Raw genomic sequence first — 20072 nt, 5'->3', positions numbered from 1 at the left:
AAACAATGGTTTGCCATTACTTGCCTCTGCATAGAGACCTTGGATTTCCTAGGTGGCCTCCCACCCAAGTACTAACCGAGGCTGACCTGCTTAGCTTTTGTGATCTGACAAGATAGAGCCAGCCTGAGCCATATGTCTGTGGGGAGAGAGGCATGCATGGAAAAGAAAAAAGGACCCTCCCCTGACCAAACCAGAGTTTCATACCAGTTCCTTTGTTAGATATGACCAGCACAGGTTTCAGGGTGTTTTTGCCCCTGCTGCTATGAAGGCTACACATTTGTTTTCTTCTCAAAGGGTGCGTATTCTCAGAATACCAATTCTAGCATTGAATACCTGATTCGGCACTTGTGAAACATGGGTATGTGTATAATATTTACAGTTTCCCTTGTTAACCATTTTAGATATACTTAGTGATTGCTTTATCTTTGAATAATTCAGAGACAAAAAAGCAAGCCCCGGAGAGGAGACATAACATACAGTGGTGAAGGTAGGAGACATCCTACCTTCACCACTGTAGCTCCAAAGTCTTTGTTTGTCTAATTGGAATTGTTCATGGGTAAGGACTGGAAGTTTATGCATCTCAATCAGCTGTACAGTGAGCAGAAAATTCACAGGGGAAGCTTTCCATGGTATGCAGTTTCAGAACTGAGAAAAGCTTCATCTGATTAATTTCTAATTGTCACACAGCTGATAGGGAACTAAGAGCCTTACTGGACAAAACCTCCCACCCCTAAACAGAGACTTCCTTCCAACCATCATAAAGCAAAACCATTTGCAAATACTTAACATGGATTCTCACTTGATACTTTGGAGGTGTGTATGTGTGTGCATCTCTTCAAGACCCAGTCCTATGAATCATGGCACAGACACAGCAATTCACAGGCAGCCCTGTCAGAATTAGACCCATTGATGCTCCACTGGTGCTGGCCATTCATTTCATTTATATGCCACTCTTCCTTCCAGGCCACATACAGAAGGCTCCCATGCAGTTTCCAGCCAGATCCAGATTTACTTAGCTTTAGCAAGGGTGCGGTAATAATATCCTTTCAGGCTATGCTCTTTGCCTGTCTGATGATACAAGGATCAAGGGCCAGGGTGAGACTGACTCTGCTTAATTAGTATGGCACTTCGTGGGCCTTGTGGAGGAGGCTGGCACAAAATCATACTGTAGGCAGGTAAAAGCCAATAGGTTTACACACTCAAAATCTCACACACCTGAAAATTTTGGAAAGTAATCATAAGACGTTTTCCTTCCTTGTTGTCAACTACAAGGTAAGTCTTGTCACCAGCACTAATACATAGAAGATCATGGGAGCTCATTCTTCCACCCTTTTTGAACCTGGGTCTCCCAGATCCTAACTGGACATTCAAACCATTATACCACACTGGCTTTCTGAAGAGAGAGTTAGCTGAAATTTACTCCAGCAAACTCATTTTGAACTTAAAAGGAAAAAAAGCACATTTTTGAGGTCTTCAGATATCCATGAAGAGTTCTGAAGCATGAAAATCTAAATGCTTTTGCCCATATTACCTGTCAGATGTGTGAATGAATTTCTCAATGTATGTTTAACTTTGGGGATGGGGGAGTCGCAGTTTCTTGGGAAGCAGTTTGTATTTGGGCCATATTGCTGGGGGTGAGCGGAGTTAGGTAAATCCAATGCTGTTTTCCTGGTAAAAATTCTATTCAGTGTATTTATTAATCTCACCATCAAGGCACTCAAAGTGACATACATCTGACTTCCATTCTATCCTCACAACAACCTGATATTGTAGGTTAGGCTGAGAGTGTGTGACTGGCCCAAGGTGATCAAGCAAGCGAACACTCTAACCACTACATAATGCTAGCCCCAAGTTGCCATTGGGCCCAGTAGAAGGGAAAGGACAGGCCTCTGTATCATACTTGCCTCCGCCTCCCCCCGCTGGAACTAATGACACCTCAGTGTAGGAGGACATTTCTATTAGAAAGCTATGCAGAAATAAAGGGCAAGTTCCACCTTTCCCTGGTGCCATGGCATCCATCGAAATCAGGGTCTACCCACAGCTGATTTTTAAGACTAAAACATATATCAGAAAATCCTATCAGAAATCAGCCCACATAACATAATAGTTAAGCCCTGAGTTAAGGGCGAGGAAACGTTCTCTCTGCAATACTTGGCTGTCAGTGACACCAGAATGGTTGGAAAGTACCCTGAAAATTCCTCAACCCCCGTTACCTTCTTTTCAGTCCTGACTCTGAGCATAGAAAGAGCTTTATTATTGGTAGTGATGGCCAAAAGCCAATAAAGATTTCCCCTTCTCTGTTTAGGAAGGCACAGGGCAAACATACATGTCCTGCCAGAGATCTGTGTTTAGCTGAGAAAAGCAGTGGCAGAGGAAGAGCATATAGATTTGGCCCATGAAGACAGGGAAGGTTGCCACCCTCTGGGTACTTGTCTCTGAGGGCTGAAACACACAGAGGTGCTAGTATTTATAATGGTTACAGTAAGAAACAAAACCCACATAAAACCTTTTGTTAAGACCGACCAAAATGACACAAAACATAATGCAAGCTTTCAAGCTTGTCAGAACTCATCAGGCCAGATATTACAAAAATTGGAGGGAAGAGCACATTTGTTCAGATCATGATCAGACCCAATGTCAGCATTTGGTGTTAGATGCTGCCATTATCCTAGGCCTCTCGCAACCTCTCCTTGCATGCTAATTCCCTCAACTCGCAAGGAGACCATGCTCATTGGGTTACATATGGACTACTGGCCTGATCCAGCAGGACTTTTCTCATGTTCTAAGAGATCTGTGCTTCTCATATGGGTTTCTGAATGATATATAGACCTTGCTGGACTCTGGAAGATTGTCAATAGATTATATTTTTCTTAGAAAGCCTGTGGTGTCACACACATAACTGTGAGGCAATGATGACATAGTGTCTGAGAACAGAGCCCATGTATATAGACATCCGTACAGTCATGGTATCTATGCCCAAGACAATAAGACATCCTGGGTTGCTGGGCTTGTGTATTTGGGGCAGAAGATAGAAAGTACCTGGTTGAGGTTCCTGTGGTGTTTCTATATAGATTTGTTCTTGTATGAGTAATTCCTTTATAATCCTGTTTAGTTCTTTTTGAACTAAATGGAGTCTGAGGATAGTCAGACTCCTGAGTGGTGTCTGAGGATAGTCATTTGTCAAAAGTAGTATTGGAGAGTTGGCAACCTTACCAAGGCTGATTTTACATTGAAAAAAACCTATCAAGGCTTTCCCCCATGCATTTGAAGTAAATTTTTGAAGATTCCACTCCTTCTGAGGTAAATATTCTGAGCAACTCGCCATGCTGTGGTAATTTCCCCTCTGCAAGAACCCACTGCCAGAGGTAAACTTTTAAAAAACCTGCTGGTTTGAGATTAAAATGTTGAGGTAAAAAAATTGAGAAGTCCACCTAGGGCGCCAAATCCATTACTCTTTCAGCCCAATTCTTTTGGTTTAGCCTGTTAAAGCAATCCTGGATGGGGACTAGGCAGTAGCTGAGGATCTCCCAGAATTGCAACTGTTCTCCAGATTACAGAGATCAGTTCCTCTGGAGAAAATGGATGCTTTGGAAGTTGGCATTATACCCCACTGAGGCACCTTCTCTCCCCTAACCTCCAGGCTTCATCCCCAACATCTCCAGGGATTTTCTGACTCAAGAGCTGGCAACCCTAGGGGAACACTGGCTATATACTTTAACTGAACTGAGAGAACAACTATTCCTGCCCTATGCCAAGACCAGCCATATTCTCCCCACCCAGCCCCCAATTAGGGCTTTTTTACAAGTGATATTAAAAATGGGCGGTATCCTGTCTTAAACGGGAAGAATTCCTCTAGCCCAACACCCACTCAAGTGGCTCTTCCTCCAAAAGAAGAGTCATAAGATGGAGGAAGTCTAGGGTTGCCAACAGGTCTGGTGGGAAATGGCCTGACCATTTAATAGAAGTTTAATAATAACATTAATAACATTCGATTTATAATACCGCCCTTCAGGACAACTTAATGCCCACTCAGAGCGGTTTACAAAGTGTTATTATTACCCCACAACAATCACCCTGTGAGGTGGGTGGGGCTAAGAGAGCTCAAGAGAACTGTGACTCGCCCAAGGTCACCCAGCTGGCTTCAAGTGGAGGAGTGGGGAATCAAACCCGGCTCTCCAGATTAGAGTGCCGTGCTCTTAACCACTACACCAAACTGGCTCTCCAAACACAATGTTCTTCACCACTTGATATATTACCTCCATGGCACAAAAAGCTTCAGCTGCCCATTTCCACAGATTAATTCTCTTTTAAAAGGAACAAGACATTTTTTCCCTCCAGGCAGTTGGCAACACTAAGAAAAGCTACTTAGGCTGGAGGATGTTGTTTAGTGGAGCGGTAGAACACACTAGAATTTGTCATGTGTGAATGCTATTAATATGGAATAGGAATCAGAAGAAAACGTACTATATAGTCAGTGTTTATTTTATTAAAAGCAGATTCAAGATAAACACAAGGCAATTACTAATTTTGTGTGAGTGTGTCACAAGGTTTCAGACTTTACAGACAAGTTTGTTTTAGAGATGAACTGATTTAATGAAATACTGTCAACTATCTTGTGCATTCAAACTACCAGAGATGATGGAACGGTTACTGAGGTTCATAAATGTTGATATTCTTAATAGTTTGATATTAGAGTTTGTTTCTCAAACAAGGCACTTCCATAAGGTAAAGTTAGAAGCCTGCCTCAGATACCAATTGTGGGAGCCACATAATGTAACTGAATGGGAGGTAAACAGATGTGACTCATAAGGCCCAATTCTGTGAAGTTCTCTGGGTGAAATCTTATTGAAATGGTGACGAATGTGAGACTCTTGGTGGGGACATTTCCTAGAGGATGGAGTTCTCTTATTAATTAAAGGAAGGGTGTCATTGAATTTTTTGCCCTCAGGTGAAATATCTTGGGCCAGTTTTGACGCCAAAAACAGTTGACCACAAAATAGCAATCTTAAATTGGGCCAGTTCAGTTAATCCAATGATTGGTCTTGGTTTGCTTTAACTTCTAATGCTTCTGTAACTACAACAGTCCTAAAGATGGAAAGATGCCTTGCGTTCTACCTGCCTTATGTTTCCTTGCTAAAAGATTTTGTCTACCAATTTTTTGCGATTTGTTCTGGAGGAATATGTGTCCTATAGCCTAATACCTTCCTCTGTCATTGCCCTTTGTCATCCCGTTTATATACCTCCATATAGGGTTGCCAACTGCCGGGTGGGGACCTGAAGCTGTCCTGGAATTATAGCTGATCTCCAGGCTACAGAGATCAGTTGGCCTGGAAGAAATGGCAGATTTTAAGGGAAATCTCTATGGCATCACATTCCTGCTAAGCACTGTCCCTTTTCCAAACTCTGCTCTCCTCTGGTACTGTCCCCAGATCTTCAGGAACTTCCAAAGCTTGAGTTGTCAACCCTACCTTCTTCTCTTTATTGGAAGGGCACTTAGGGCCTACATTCAAGAACAAATTCTGGATTTTACTGCAAGAAATAATTCCAACAATGCCATCCCATAGTGCTATAGCAGGTCTACTCAGAATCCTACTCAGGTCTATTTAATGGTACTTATTCCCAGGAATGATTGCATTGCCAATTTGTTAATGGCCTGATACTCTGTCTCCATGCGATGGATGCAGGATAAAATGGTAGTGGTTGCATTGTTCTTGCAGGCAGGGTTGCCTAGCAGCTATTCTTCATCATTCTCATTCTTTTAAATCAGGATAGTGTGCATTTCTATACTTGAGTATAAGCTAAGAATGATTTTTAAAAAAAAATAAAGGAAAAGAGGGGGGAAATGGTTTGTAAAATATTAATGGAGCAATGCCAATGAAGAAGTAGCCTTATTACTATTAGCCAAGGTTTGTTGTCAACCCCATATAAAAATATTTGCAAAGTAGTGCTGGAATGATACAACAGAGAGTGAGAGTTTAGCCTCTATATCAGATAAATAAAAACTAAGAAACCCAAACTTTAAATGTTTCTCAAAATGATATAGGTGTGCAAAAGGGAGAGCGGGCATTTAATTGTCCTTGATGCTCTATAGACTTGGACCACTTAATTCCACAATATATTCTCAAATAGCAATTAAAAAACTACTTGCAGCAAAATAGAAACTTTCCAAAGATAAAGGGAAAACTTTTTAGTGGATGTATGCAATACCCATAGCATGTGTTTTTCTGTAACAACATCTGAATAGTACTTGCATCTTGAAAGGTCTTTACTGCCCAGTCCTGTCTATACAGAAATAAGTTCCAGTGTATTGTCGACACAACAACCAAATCCACAACAACCAAGTTCCAGTGTGTTCAATGACAGGACAGCTGTGTTAATATTCCTATTAATAATATAATAATAATCTCCCAGGCTAATATTCCTGTGCCACAGGAATGTGTGCTTTTTAAAACATACACACACCTTTTTCTAGCTGGCGTTTTGGATAGGTTTGACTTGAAGATCAACTTGCATGCTGTAGCATAGTGGTTGGACTGCAAATCAGCACTCTGATGGTTCGACTCCCACTAATACTGCCATGAGATCTGCATACAGCCTTGGGTAAGCCAATCCTCTCAGCCCCAGCTCCCCAGTTGTGTTCTTGGAATAACAACACTGACTTTGCTCACACTGCTTTGAACAGTGCACTAATCTGTCTAGAAGAGCGATATATAAGCACGGTTGCTGTGTAACACGAAAGCTTGCCCGTCGCCTAATTCGAACCTCCCGTGCTTATCAAAAGCGGCCCCTTTCTCTGTGCCCCGTGTCACAATTGTGACGGGCGTTCACACAAGCGCCGAGCGTCTCCAGGGTTGTCCGGCCACCAGAGGGCTCTGATCCTTGAGCGCGCAAGATCCCTCGTGCTTCTCTTTCTCTTTGTTCAGAGGCCCGAAGCAACGACTGTATCCGGTCGCAGGCAGCTGTTCTGCCACCATATTGGGATTTGTGGAAACGGGAGGCCTCGGCTTGAGCTCTTCCTGCGGCCGCCGGAGGAGACGATTGCCCGGGGCCTGGATCCAGCTCCGGACTCAGCAAGCCATCACGCTCTCGGTACTTGGCCGTCCTAGGTTAGAAAGCCCGAATAAAAACCGATCCGTAGGAAAGTGCAAGGAATGGGTGGGGTTGGAGGGCGGAGCGGTCTGGGATTGTTGGGGAAGGGGGGCGCAGGAAAGAGCAGCCAGAGGCCCTGCTGAGGGGTGGGCTTTGTCTCTTTGGAGCTGAAATTGCCCCGGCTGGAGGGGGGGGGTGGGATGCAGAAAGGAAAGGGAGGTTTTTAAAGTGCAGGAAACCAACCCTGGCCCGTGACTGTGGTTGACAGGGTCACTGCAGGGAATAATTTATATAGAGTAATCGGATCTGGGGAGTAGGTTGGGTGGGGGGAGGACAGGGATGGGAGAGAAGGCAGGGGTCGAGCTTTGGTACCGCAGCAGCAACTTCCGGTTGTTTCGGGCACATATTTTCTTCCTCCCACAGTGCGGGGGAAGTTGCTTGGGGGAGGGAATGAGTCATAACGGCCGCTGCAACGATTGCATTGCCCTGGCATCACACATCCGCCCCCCCTTACTGTGCCTCAAGAGCGGCTATGACTGCTTGCAAAAACAAGGTCTAGGTGCAGTTCCTAGTGCTCTGGCTCCCCGAATGCCTTCTATTGGAGATTTCAGCCTGCTCTCACCCATGTCTTGAGAAACTTTACAACAACCCTAGGACCTGACGTGGATCGCCCAGATGAGCCTAATGTCAGATCTCAGAAGCTAAGTAGGGTTGTCTTTGGTTAGTTATTGGGTGGGAGACCTTCAATGAAACCATTGTTGCACAGAGAGGCAATGGCAAACCACCTCAGTTAGCTTCTTGCCATGAAAACACCAAGGGTCACCATGTCAACTCTGACTTGAGGGCTGTCACCAGCACCATAACCCATAGGTCGGTCTTATCCCTACATTGCACCTGAAAGGGGAGGCTGTGAACGAGTGGGTGGCTCGAGGCTGCTTGGCGACTTTGTGGTAGAGAAGAAAGTAGCCAAATCAGCCAGCAACAAGAGAAACATGTTTGTTTAGTTGCTTATTTAGATAAATGATCTCAATAAAACATTCTCAAAGCAGCTGTCAAAAAAATAAGCCTTTCATCACACATAAAAGGTGGCAACATAAAACCTTGGACCTTAAAGATAATAAACACTCCAAAGCAAAAAAGCTCAGATTTGTAACACACTTGAATATTAGCTTGACTGGGACCAAAAACGTACATTTTGTCTCAAATGTAAAACTCCTTTTCACGCTTTTGTTCTACTGGAGAAGTTAATTGCAGAACTAGCTTAAGCTGAAATGAGGAAGTGAGTCTGAGGACTTTGGAAAAAGAACTTGCTTCATCAGAAAAGTTCAGAATTGGATGCGGCTAATACGAGTAGCAGTTAATTAACATCAAAGGGATGTTTCCCTTTATGAATTCAGTAGCATAGCAGTACAGTAACTGGATAGACATAGACAGCTAAAGTAGGCAAAGACAGAGTCATATCTGGACTGTGTAACCAGCACTAAATGAGTGAGCCTTTGTAGGAAAGAAGAAAGATACTGGTTAATAGGCAGGTTGAAACATGCAGTACTGGTGTTGAAACTGGCTGGTGAAGCACCTGTATGTTAAGGGGGTGATACTAAAAATGGCCCTTCAAGAAGGTTGGGGTATATTGTAGGGTTAAGAGAAAGTCTTTTAATTCCTCTTCTCTCAGTTTCTCCCTAAAATCCAACAATACTTTCCCTCTTTTTAGGAATTTGGAGTCAGTTTCTAATCAATTTGTCTTTGATAAAAGAGAAGCTTGAAAAGAGAAGAGGAAGGAAGGGAGGCTACTGTCCACCTGGCATTCTTCTTACTTCCTTCTTTTATAAATTCTGTTATGCTTTTGTTCCTTTTTCTTTTTTAATCTCTTCCTTAACCTATATGCTGCCTCTGTGTATATCATACCATGTAATTCATTTTGTAATGGTATACATTTTTAATACTTCACACTTGTACCATCTGCGTTTCACTACTGGGTAATTGTAACAGCCATGGCACAATAAGTCAGTTAGGTTCTTAGGGACTTTTCCCCATTGTTCAGAATTTATGTCCAGTGGACAGAGTTGCCTTTTCTAGAATATTTTTTATTATTTTTCCACACATACATAGAGTTGCCTTTTCTAGCTTAAACCTGATTAACTTTTCTACCAGGCTTTCTTAATATTTATGCCAGCACCTATGGTTTCTGTATGGTGACTGGAGGAGCTGTGTTTGACTAGAGTGCTCTGTTGTTTATTGCAGAGGCTGATCATTTTTGAAAACGTGGGTACACATTAGGAGGAGAGAAGCAAAAGGGGGCTTCAAGAAAGATCATGGATGAGAATGGCGAGGATGTGACTTCACTGGGTAAGGGTCTCTTCTCAGACAGTGTGAAGCCTTGGGACTGGGAATGCTTAAATCTGGTTTTCCTCTGACTGGTTGGTTTTAGGAAGGTTCTTGCAGTGGATGTGGGACGTTTCCTACCGGTAGTTAGCCTCCGTAGCAGTAGGCACAGATTATCTGCTTTAACTGACTCCTTCTGTTATATGCTGGTCACTCAGAAGAGCAGCCTTTACATGATAGCATCTCATACTACTGCTGTAGCAGACAACTGGGAGCATAGCCAATATTTCTGAGGGGGGGGAAAGATTTCTTACTTTTTCTCTGCCATCTCTTGAGGGGAATCTTACCACAAGGACTGCACAATCTCTTCTTGTTTCTCGATGATCCCCGTCAGCCATGTGGACTGGCAAGAAGCCAGTACAGCTTGTAACACTCTGCCAGTGTAAACTGCAAATTCTGCATTCACCAAAACAATGCTGGTGAATGTGCCCTAAGGCGCATGATGTACCCTGATTCAGGGTGAATTCAGGGTGAATCTGCTTTTCAGGAGTCAGTTCCTTGACATACACCCTCTGGAGTGTAGGACTGGAGAAAGCTTTCAGATTTTTAGAGAACATCACTAAATTGCTGAGAATCAGTCCTAATCTTTTCAAAGTACCCATCCAGTATGCATCCAGTCCCTGCATTGTATCTTGCACCAGTGTTCAGAACATGCTGGTCCCTTGCCTGGTTGCAGGACAAATGGAGATGATAGTACGAGTACTGTAGCCAGTGCATGTGCTAGCAAGACCTGTGTTAGCATAGCAGTTGCCCTGTATTATCTTCCCTGGGTACAGCTTCTTGTGTTCCACTTTCTTGCAGTCATTAAGTGGGAGCTGACAGCATCATGCCTGGTTGCTCCCTTTCATTTTGTCCTCATAGGAGACAGACGGACCAAGCAGGCTTAGGTTCACCCATTAACTTCATGGCTGAGAGGGGATTTGAACCTGGGTCTTCCAAGACTTAATCTGGCACTCTAAACACTGCGGAACACTTCTCATTTACTTTCTTGGTTTCTGGATTCTGTGCCGTGACTGTTTATTACTTTTCACAAATCTGTCACCTATGTGGAAGGGATCTGCTGGAGTTTTGACCTCCACCCTATCCCTGGACTACATAAATACAGACTTTGTCTGTAAGTGGAAAAACTTCCAACCTGTGAACCCTTGTTTACTTTGGCTGTGCCCATTTAACCAGTAGTTAGCTGAAGCAGTGTCTGAGCAGAATAGAAACAGATGTTGCAGCTGTGACTCAAACCCAGTTGTTCAACTGAAGGAACACAATTAAAGTTGTTTTCTCCTATCACCCAGACTGTGGTTTTGTTAATGGATTGGCCAGCATAAGTCTCCTAATGTTTCCAAATTCTACAAGTTGACTCCTGCATATAATCAAGTAGAGTTTTGAAGAAGAAAGAGGACACTCCTGGGGAGCAGGCTGCTAAAGCCTTGGCTAAACTAGTTGAAACCTGCCTTGCCTCTTGCAGTAGCTTTGGGTGTGAATGCTCCTGCTGAAATCCATAAAGCTACGCAGTAAACATTGTGTTGGGCATCATCTCCTTCCTTCTAAGGCTTTAGGTAGTTTAAAGGGGATGAAAGATCTAACAATCACCTAACAGACCGAGCTCATCACCATGTTTTTAGAGATGTTGGAACTGGGAGAATTCCTCTTTTTGAAACCTCTGTGGAAGGGATCAGGCATCCTTGGCTACTGTTCATCCCAGATAATTTTTGGTGGCCGTCTTGGTGTCATGCCTACATTCGTTGCTTCTTTTAATAATATATATTGTTTAACTGGGCACCTAGTGATAGATCACATATTTTCCCCAGTGGCACAGAACAAGGAGAACTGAGAGTGTGCATAAAGGGAGCCAAGTCTGCTAAGGCTGATAGACCACAAAAAATGGTTACTAGCCTGCCAGCTCATGCATTCTCTACATGAGGTTTCTGGCACATAGAAAACAGGTGGGCTGCCTTTTAACTTAAAAAAAAAAATCCCTCATGTGGTTAGCTGGAGGAGACTCGTTGAGAGGCTGTGCATTCTGGCCCTTCAGAATTTGCTGAGCCAAGGGAACTTTACATAGTGTTCAGATCATACTGGAAAGTTACCTACTGCTTGCACCAATCTCTAGCCCTTATATTTGAGCGCTTTTTCTGCAAATGGCCCCTGAGCTACTGTTCAAGTTCTTTGGTTTTCTTTTTGATGAGCACTTAGATTGTTAAGCAGGTTTTTTTTTAACGCCATATAAAATTCAGTCATATTTTCCCACCAGAATCTTCATTTTATCCTTTGTATCTCTATAGTGCTCCACCTCTAATTGTGTCTGTTTTCCTTTTCTCCTTGAGCGGCCTACATTTCAACGGATGGTAGCTACACAGGTGAGTAATAGTTCGTTTGCATGTAAATTAGCCAAGGTGAAAGCCAGGTGTGTTTAGAAATGCGCTTTTAAACCATTATGCAGTTGGAATACATTACGGAAAACTCGCTTAATGTTTTAAAAAATACATATTTTTGTCAGGAGCATAGAATAGTGGAAGCTAAGGGATGGAACTTAAGGCTGCTTCACACGTTACGCTAGACACGTGTATCGCACTGTTGTCACGTATCTTTTTTTTCGCATGTCGGAATGCAGACTCCCGTGTCATTTTCTTGAGGTTACACGTGTTTTCTTTGCAGGCCAACTTGCGGGAACAAAGATGCGAGATGCGTGTCTCTCGTAACGTTTGTGTGAGATGCACATGTCTCAGCGGGGGAATTGCCATCGTGACCATAGAGTACATTGTACAGAGCATCCCATCTCTTTATCCGCACTCTGTCATTAGGAGCTTCTTTGTTACGCCCCTCCCCTCTCAGTAGCACTTCTTTTACTACACCCAAAACATTGAAAAGTTTCCTGCTGCTATTTTAAAATTTCCTGCTGCCAATATCACCGTGTCATCCTCGGAGCACACCATGTTGTCTGATACCCTTCCAGAGACCGTACCAGTGCCGAATCATGGCACAATGACGCCTTCTTCCCAGGGGTCTTCCTCCGCTACAAAATCAAGGCGCCAGCCTGTTTGGACCGACGAGGAAACGCGGGCCTTCATCCAGGTGTGGGGTGATGATGCTGTGCAGAGTGCTCTGGCTTCAAACTATCGCACTGTCGCCCAGTTTCAGTGGATAGCTGATGAAATGCGAGCCCGGGGATACAACCGGGATTGGGAGCAATGTCGCGAACGTGCAAAGGTGCTTCGCCGTGGTTTCAAAGAAATCGTGGACGGCAACAGCAATGCTGGTCATGGGCGCCGAGTATGGCCGTATTATGAAGAACTTAACCGCTTCCTTTGCATCAAGCAAAATCTGGTCGTTCCACGGCTTTCAGGGACCAACGCAAGACCACCTGTTGATCGTCGACGCCGGGAGCACAGAGAAACACAAGATGCTGCCTATGAACCACCATTGTCAGTGGGAAAGAGCGACAAAGGGACTTTCGAAGAGCCCGATGGGGACTGTTTACTCTTACCTGAATCAGCAGGGTCGCAGCAGAGTGAAGCTAATATGGAAAACCAAGCAGCATCGCCAGCAGCAAACTCTGATCTATCCATGGATGGGAGTGCTGGCCCTGGCACGCCAACAGATCCTCTGCCATCCAATGACTCAATCTCCGGTGAGTGTATTTGGGGTACGTCTGATGGGGGTAGGCAGCTTTGTTTTTTATGTGGTGTTTTTTTAAAAACATCTGTGGGTTTCTGGGGAAATTCTCTTTGAGCATAGTTTTAGGTGGGTTGCCATGTTGGTCTGCAATAGAACATCAGGAGTCGAGTCCAGTGGCCCCATAGAGTCCAACAAGATTTTCAGAAAGTGAGTTTTTGAGAATCAGAGCTCTTAAGAGATGTCTAAAAAATGGTGCTGTTACTCTCAAAAGCTTATACTCTGAAAATCTTATTGATCTCTAAGGTGCCACTGGACTCAAATCCTCCTCTTTGAATGGTTTCTTTGTTTGTTTGACCTTTGGGTGGTTTGAAGTAGGAGGAGGATGTTTAATGAAGCATTTCCATTTCTGAGTGTTGAGAAGTGAATTGTAATCACAATTGAGACTCTTAGCTTGGGGGTGGCGGAGACGGGTAAGAAGAATCCAGTCTTTGTTCTTTCTGGCTGTGTAACGTTAAAGTTTGAAAGCCTAAGAGCAAACTGGAATAGATAACACTAATTATAGCAGGCGTTAGCCAGTCAGATGGTGATGACTCCCCGTATGGAGAGGGGCCATGGCTAAGTGGTAGAGTATCAAGCAGAAGGTCCCAGATTCAATCCCTGGCGTTTCCAGTTAAGGGGTCTAAGGTGGTAGCTGAGGTAAAAGACCTCTGCTGAAGACCCTAGGAAACTGCTGCCAGTCTGAACAGACAATACTATTTTTTTTTAAATTTAAGTTATTTATAGTCTGCCTTTCTCGGTGTGACTCAAAGTAGATTACATAGTGTAAGTCAGTATGAACTGTGGCTGGAACACCCCATAAACAATGCAGTAGGTTAAAGCGACAGTCAGTACGTAGTAGTATAGTTTGCAGTCCCCGTCCCTTTTCCAAAGTGTCTCTGAACCATTTCTGTACTCTACAGCTCTCCTATCTTGGACCAATGGTCTGATTCAGTGTAGGGCAGCTTCATGTGTTTGAATATAGCTCCTTCTTTCTCTTGTGGCTAATAGAATAGGATGTGTAAAATATGTGTGTTTTTATACATGCGCTCACCTGCATAATTTAAATAATTTAGCTTATCTCTTCCTATGAAAATTGTTACAATGGCTTTGAATGTTGAATATATTCTGTGTGTTGGCCCATCTTCTGTAACTTTTCTAATTTATCTGCAAATTGTCACTTAAAGTACAGAATGCTCTGTAGCCCATGAAATGCCTTGCTGAAAGTCTTTCTAATGTTTGTTTGTTCAGCACCAAATCTACGCCCTCGACCACTGACCGCTGCAGAGAGAATGCGCAATCTTCGTTGCAGGCAGAGAAAGAGGAGAGGGGATACCTTGAAGGAGCTGATGGAAGTCACTTCCCAGGCCACCAGCGAACTCGTCCGGACACTGTCCGACCTCACACACAAAGAGGTGGCTTCCTTTGAGCGTGCTTACAAGGAGGACCTTTCAGCACGCAAAGACGAGATGGAACAGAGCGCCGAGGACATTGGCAGGCTTGTGAGCGCTTTGGAATCGAGTGATCAAACTCTGAAGGAGCAACTGAGTAGCCAGACAAGTGTACTGCAGGGCATCCTGGAAGTCATGAAAGACATACGGGGTAGAACATCTTACAGTCCTCCATACCCTTCACAGTATTATGATTTCCCAGGCCCTAGCATGATGCATGCAGCTGGTACATCCTCAAATGGTCAGGAGATGCCTTGCCCTTCCCCTTCCGGCCTTGCATTTCCTTCCCAGCAATCTGCTACCAGCAATGGAGACGTCTCTCCCAGGAAGCGAATGAAATGAAAGCACTGGCGTGGAGAGGCATTCTATACTGCCTGTTTAGTATCCTTGTTGAAACCATCCCTCCAGCTATTGTTTGTTCTAATTATGACATATATATTGCTTTTTCTTACCGCCTTTCTTATTGCATAGTTAGGATGTGTTCTCACCACATTTTATGTGTGTCTACACAACGTTCTGTTGTGAAAATGGCTGCCAGCAATGTACATTTAGATTTATCCTTGATTTTTTTTTTTAGCATACCTACATTAGTTTCTCTTCCACCCTGTTTCAAGAGGAATGCAGTGTTTGATGTATAAGTGTAAATGTTTTTCAGTACACTTAGCACATTACTGGGTACCTGTAAAAAGGTAATCTTTTGACAGTAATAAAGCCGCACTGTTGTTCCAAATAATTTAATTTGTGTTTTACCATAGTGTACAAAGACTTACCACACATTGCATCAGATTTCTACCTAGTTCAGCTTTCTGTCTTCCAAGAATGGCTAGCCAGATACCATGAAGAAGTTCACAAATGGGGTACGAAGGGCAGCTTTTGCCCTCATTAGCCCTCAGCATCTGGAAGGCAAGGGTGAACCATCTCTGATAACTTATGGCCCATAGAGCTACCCTTCATACATCAAACTAACCCTGTTAAAAAGCCATTTATGCTAATGATTTTCCCAGCATCCTGTGCCAATAAAATTAATAGGTTAAACGTGTTGCATTCAAAAGTACTTCTTTCTTTTCTGTCGCCATCAGTGGATTGTTTTCTATGTGTTTATATTTGAATGGTGTGAAATTTTTACAAGTTGCACCCGCCGTACTGTAGAAGGTCTTACAGCTCTGCCATTCTGTCCTTGTCTCCTCCCACTCACTTGTTTTCTGGGCTGAAAAAATTATTTCAGGACCAGACTAGATCAGATAGTGGAAAACCCATTTGTTTAAAAACACGTCTACCCCTAAAGAACATGTGAGTGGGAAAAACTGTACCTTGCCTTGGGTGCAAGCTACCTCTTTATAGCAACCCACGTACATGCACACTTCTCCCAACCAAGATCACACTTGATACTGGAACTCTGCTGAGGAGAACAGCACAGGTTGTGTATAAATCCACTTGCGGAGAGAGCAGAATATAAATTGAATAAAATAAATAAGCCACAGTCAGAATAAGGTTTCAGTAACCCCTGTCTGTATGACCTGCACTTTAAAAAAATTGGATCCATCCACTCCTTGCTTCATACTTGAGTGGGACAGGCTTGTGGTAAAGCAGTTAGGTCTGCTGTTGTCACATCTAATTTGTTAATTTACTTGGTGGCCTTCTCATATGCCCCCCCCCCCCGCAACTTGCTTCTTTCTGCAGTCTCCACCTCTTCTATAGCCCTCACAGGAGATGGTTCACCATTGTGTACAATAATCCGAATAGGAACAGCATCCTCGGTTGGTGGTGCTATATGTTCACATGCTTATTGACGTTTTGAAACTATTTTAATAGCTTGGTGACTTGCTTTTGCAGATAACGTTGTTGCTTCTTCATCAACATGGCATGCTCACCTACATGGGTAACATTACTGTTGTCAGCTAACTGTTTTTACCCATTTAGACCCAAAGGAAGTGAGGCTTGAGAAACCTACAGTTTCCTGGGACCACACTTCTGAGAAAGACCCCAATCCCGCTGAAGTAATGGGTTAGTAATCTCAGACAGTTCCATGGAGCCTAAAGGAACACTCATCAACTTGTGGATATCCCCTGCTGGATTGGAAAAATAGTCTCCATTGTCTATCCATTTGTTATGAAAGTAGATTTTAAACTGTTACAAATATTATTTATTTTTCTGATATTTCTTACACTGAGCTATTAACACATTCAAGTCTTGGTGATTGCTACTATTTGGTTGTACTTCTAAAACTACCTTTACTACCTTGGTTTGATATAGTTCTTCTGATGCATTGCATGCAATAAAAGGTCCAGGTGCTGAGAATCTCTTCAATATCTGTAGGGGAAAAATTGGTTTTTGCAGATTTTTGCAATTTGCTTTTTTGTTCCATTTACCTCTTTCTGGATAGTGTCCTGCTTCAGATGAATGTAACAAATTAATATCTATTTATTTGTGTATGTCTAGCAGTTTGCTCTCCTTCACCTACCTTGTGATTTAATTTCCCAGAGTCTATCCTATGGAATTATGCAGCACGTTCATCCTGTTCTGATGGGCCTAACTTGAAATAACCATCTAGCATTTCCTGTGTTGTCCCTTTGCTTTCTTAATTTAATTGAATGAAATAAAACAAGAGTCCAGTGGCATCTTTAACAAAATTGATCCCAGCATAAGCTGTTGTGAGCCAGATTTCATCTCCTCAGAAACATCTCCTTTTTCGAAGTTTGTAAAACACCTTCTGTACCACCTATTTATTAAACTCTAGTTTTCTCCCCTCCTTCCAAGCAGTGCATAGGGATTCCATCAGACGTTACACCACTTCTGGTTTCATAAATAACAAGGCACAGCTTTCAGGGAGAAATAACAGATACATTGATTCCTTACAATCAGATCTGACAATCAGGCTAGCTGTACCCTCACAGAACTGATACACTTTCTGATTTTCCAACCCATGACTGTTTTTGGCATTGTGTGAATGGAGGTGCAATAGTGGATACTGTACTCCCTGTTGTTGTTGTTGTTTTTTAACATCCACTTGGAATTTCTGCTCACAGAGATTTGGTGGTGGTCGTATTTTGATTGTTTTCGTTTTCTTTGAAAACACTATACCACCTCCAACTCAGCATATACCTTTTTTTCCAATAGGGTTTGATCTCTGGGATGATTTGTGTTCCGTTGATCGTCATTCCATATGCTTCTAAAGTCTCTCTTAATGTTATTTCATATTTCACCCATCCTTGCTCTTGGGCTCCCAGTATTAGTCTAGAAACTCATTTTGTATATTATTTGTCGCTTATTTAAATGGGTGTCCTAGCTGCCACAGGTTTTATTTGATGTGATACTTGGTTGCTTATCACTGGTGTGTGTGTGGTCTACTTCTGTCTTCTATGGAGAAGGTGGTGTGTGTTTGAGATTAGAACACCAACCTGAATGAGGTGAGCAGATTGTTCCTTGATGCCTATCAGCTTCCCCATGCCCAACCTCTCCTTGTGCTAGTCTAAAAGATCTTTAAAATTGAATACTTTGTAAAGAAGATCATGTATTAGAGTGGATGGGAGTAATCCCTTTGTTGGGTCGTTCTCTTCCATTCTGGATTTACCATAATGTTATATAAAAACACTTCTACTGTAAGAGTTTCTTTTTAAAATATTCTTCATGAAGTAATAAGAATGCAGTAGTTATATTCACTTAGAATGAATGGTGGGCTGTACCAGAGAGATGATTGACCTGCTATTGGGTTTTTGGGGTGACTACTGACCCAGACTTCCCTTTCAGGAAGAAGAATAAGAAGATGAGGAATTCAAGCACGTCTAACTTGACATGCTGAGAATTTGTGTGTGTGTGTATATATATATAAATAAATATATATATGTAAATATTCTAGTACTTGAGGAGTATAATAAAGGGCTAGTTGAAAACACACTAGTGGGTTGTGCCTTGTCTATCTTTGGTTTTTTAGGTACAACAAGGCTGTCTGTGTGGGCTGCCCCTACATGTCAAAATAGCAGCATGTGGAATATAAATATACAGATATTTACAGAGTACTGTATGGGAGAGGACCTCTTTCCATCTGCATTTCTATGCACTGAGCATTACATCAGTTTTGCAAAAGCTATAAAAGTAGCCTTCCATATAGCAACCTCCTCTTGATCAGTCAACCGTCTATGAAGTGCTCATTTTCTTGTCCTGAAGATATTTTGAAGGTATTAGCTAATTTTTCTCCTTCTAAATCTTGTTTATGTACAGTCTGTTGCTATGGACGGCAGGGCCGGCCACCTCCCTCATACATACCTAATCTACAAGCATCTCCAGTGAATCTGAAGGATCCCCAAAAAATAACTCTTGAAGTGATCTGGGCTGCAGTAAGAGAAGAACAATAATAGTTGATAACCTTGTGTTCTTATCTGACTTGCTTATTAAAGTACTTTCCAAAGCTCTTCTAGTGTGTCCCTAATTGCTAGAAAAAGCGAGGAAGTTGTGCAGAATACATGAGCAAGGCTGTATTCCGTCCAGGAATTAGCAGAAAGAAAACACCAGTTAGTAGCTACTGTTTTTTCCACCACTGTGATAGAAGCTGTACTTGTAGAATTTCAATCATTCTCACGTTCTCTTGGGGATGAAAGCTGACTTGAGAGCCAGCATAGTGTCTTGGTTGGACAGTCAGACCAGGATCTGGGAGACCCAGGTTCAAATTCTTGCTCTGTTGTGGGAGCTTTTTGGGCCAATCTTGTACTCTTACGGGGCAGTTATGAAGATAAATGGGAGAAAAGAATGATGTAAGCCGGTTTGGAGCCTCCTTGAGAAGAAAGGAGGGGTATTAAGTAAAGTAAATGAATTAAGGTTAGATGCAATATGAGATCCTTACCAGGACCCAAGTATAGGGTAGGGCAAATGGGTTTATTTCATCAGGGAGCAGGAGAGACCTGCCCAGGTCTCTCCTTATCCCCATAGCGTAGGTCACAGCAGACAAAAGATTTTTTTAATGAATCTTGTTTTGATAAGTAGGGGATGAGTACTCATTTGTACTGATCTTAAATTATTCTTTGGCCTTGCTGCCTGTAAAAACAATGACACCCTTGAGTACAATGTAGGAGTCAGCAGAAGAAAGGGAGTACAGAATTGCAGTAACTGCCATGTGAATTGCACTAATACAGGCTGCAATCAAGCCTATTTGACTAATCACACTGATAACTTTTTGTATGTTTAAAGATTTCTTTGTTTCCTCACACAATTTCACTATCAAGCCAGCAAGAATAGTTGTCTTGTAACTCTCAGCTGCAGTTGGCTTCCTAATGCTCCTTGCAACGCTCCCCCCCCTTTCAACTGTTTGGTGAGTTGGTATGCAGGATATGACTGCTGAAGAGCAGCTGTTTTCCTAAAAAGTCTCCTGTCTTATGCTCATGGGTGCAATGTGAGGAAGAGGCTAGCAGCTGTGGCTTGTACCTTAGCCCAGTGTTAACTGACTTTTGTTACAATTGAGTGTGTGGGCACATAAAATTGATAGGACTAAATCTACCATCTTGGTATCCT

At 42.8% G+C, this 20072-nt stretch overlaps 1 protein-coding gene across 4 annotated transcripts; it reads left to right on the top strand.

The window, feature by feature from the left end:
* The first annotated feature begins 6929 nt into the window (after positions 1-6929).
* On the top strand, positions 6930-18464 carry LOC129328797 (uncharacterized). 4 transcript variants are annotated; one of them, XM_054978076.1, is made up of 5 exons: positions 6930-7089; positions 9331-9435; positions 11793-11825; positions 12422-13096; positions 14371-18464. In XM_054978076.1, the coding sequence occupies exons 2-5, from the start codon at positions 9402-9404 to the stop codon at positions 14910-14912; spliced, it is 1284 nt and encodes a 427-aa protein (XP_054834051.1). In that variant the 5' UTR covers positions 6930-7089; positions 9331-9401; the 3' UTR covers positions 14913-18464. The 4 variants fall into 4 exon arrangements, with proteins under 4 accessions (XP_054834051.1, XP_054834049.1, XP_054834052.1 ...); XM_054978074.1 differs by having other exon boundaries at positions 6936-7106; XM_054978077.1 differs by lacking the exon at positions 6930-7089 and having other exon boundaries at positions 9380-9435; positions 12124-13096.
* Positions 18465-20072: the final 1608 nt, after the last annotated feature.

This window comes from Eublepharis macularius, chromosome 4 (genome assembly GCF_028583425.1).
Source record: "Eublepharis macularius isolate TG4126 chromosome 4, MPM_Emac_v1.0, whole genome shotgun sequence".
In the NCBI taxonomy this organism is placed as follows: Eukaryota; Metazoa; Chordata; class Lepidosauria; order Squamata; family Eublepharidae; genus Eublepharis; species Eublepharis macularius.
The sequence above is the reverse complement of the archived record's forward strand: the minus strand, read 5'-3'. Positions and strand labels throughout refer to the sequence as shown.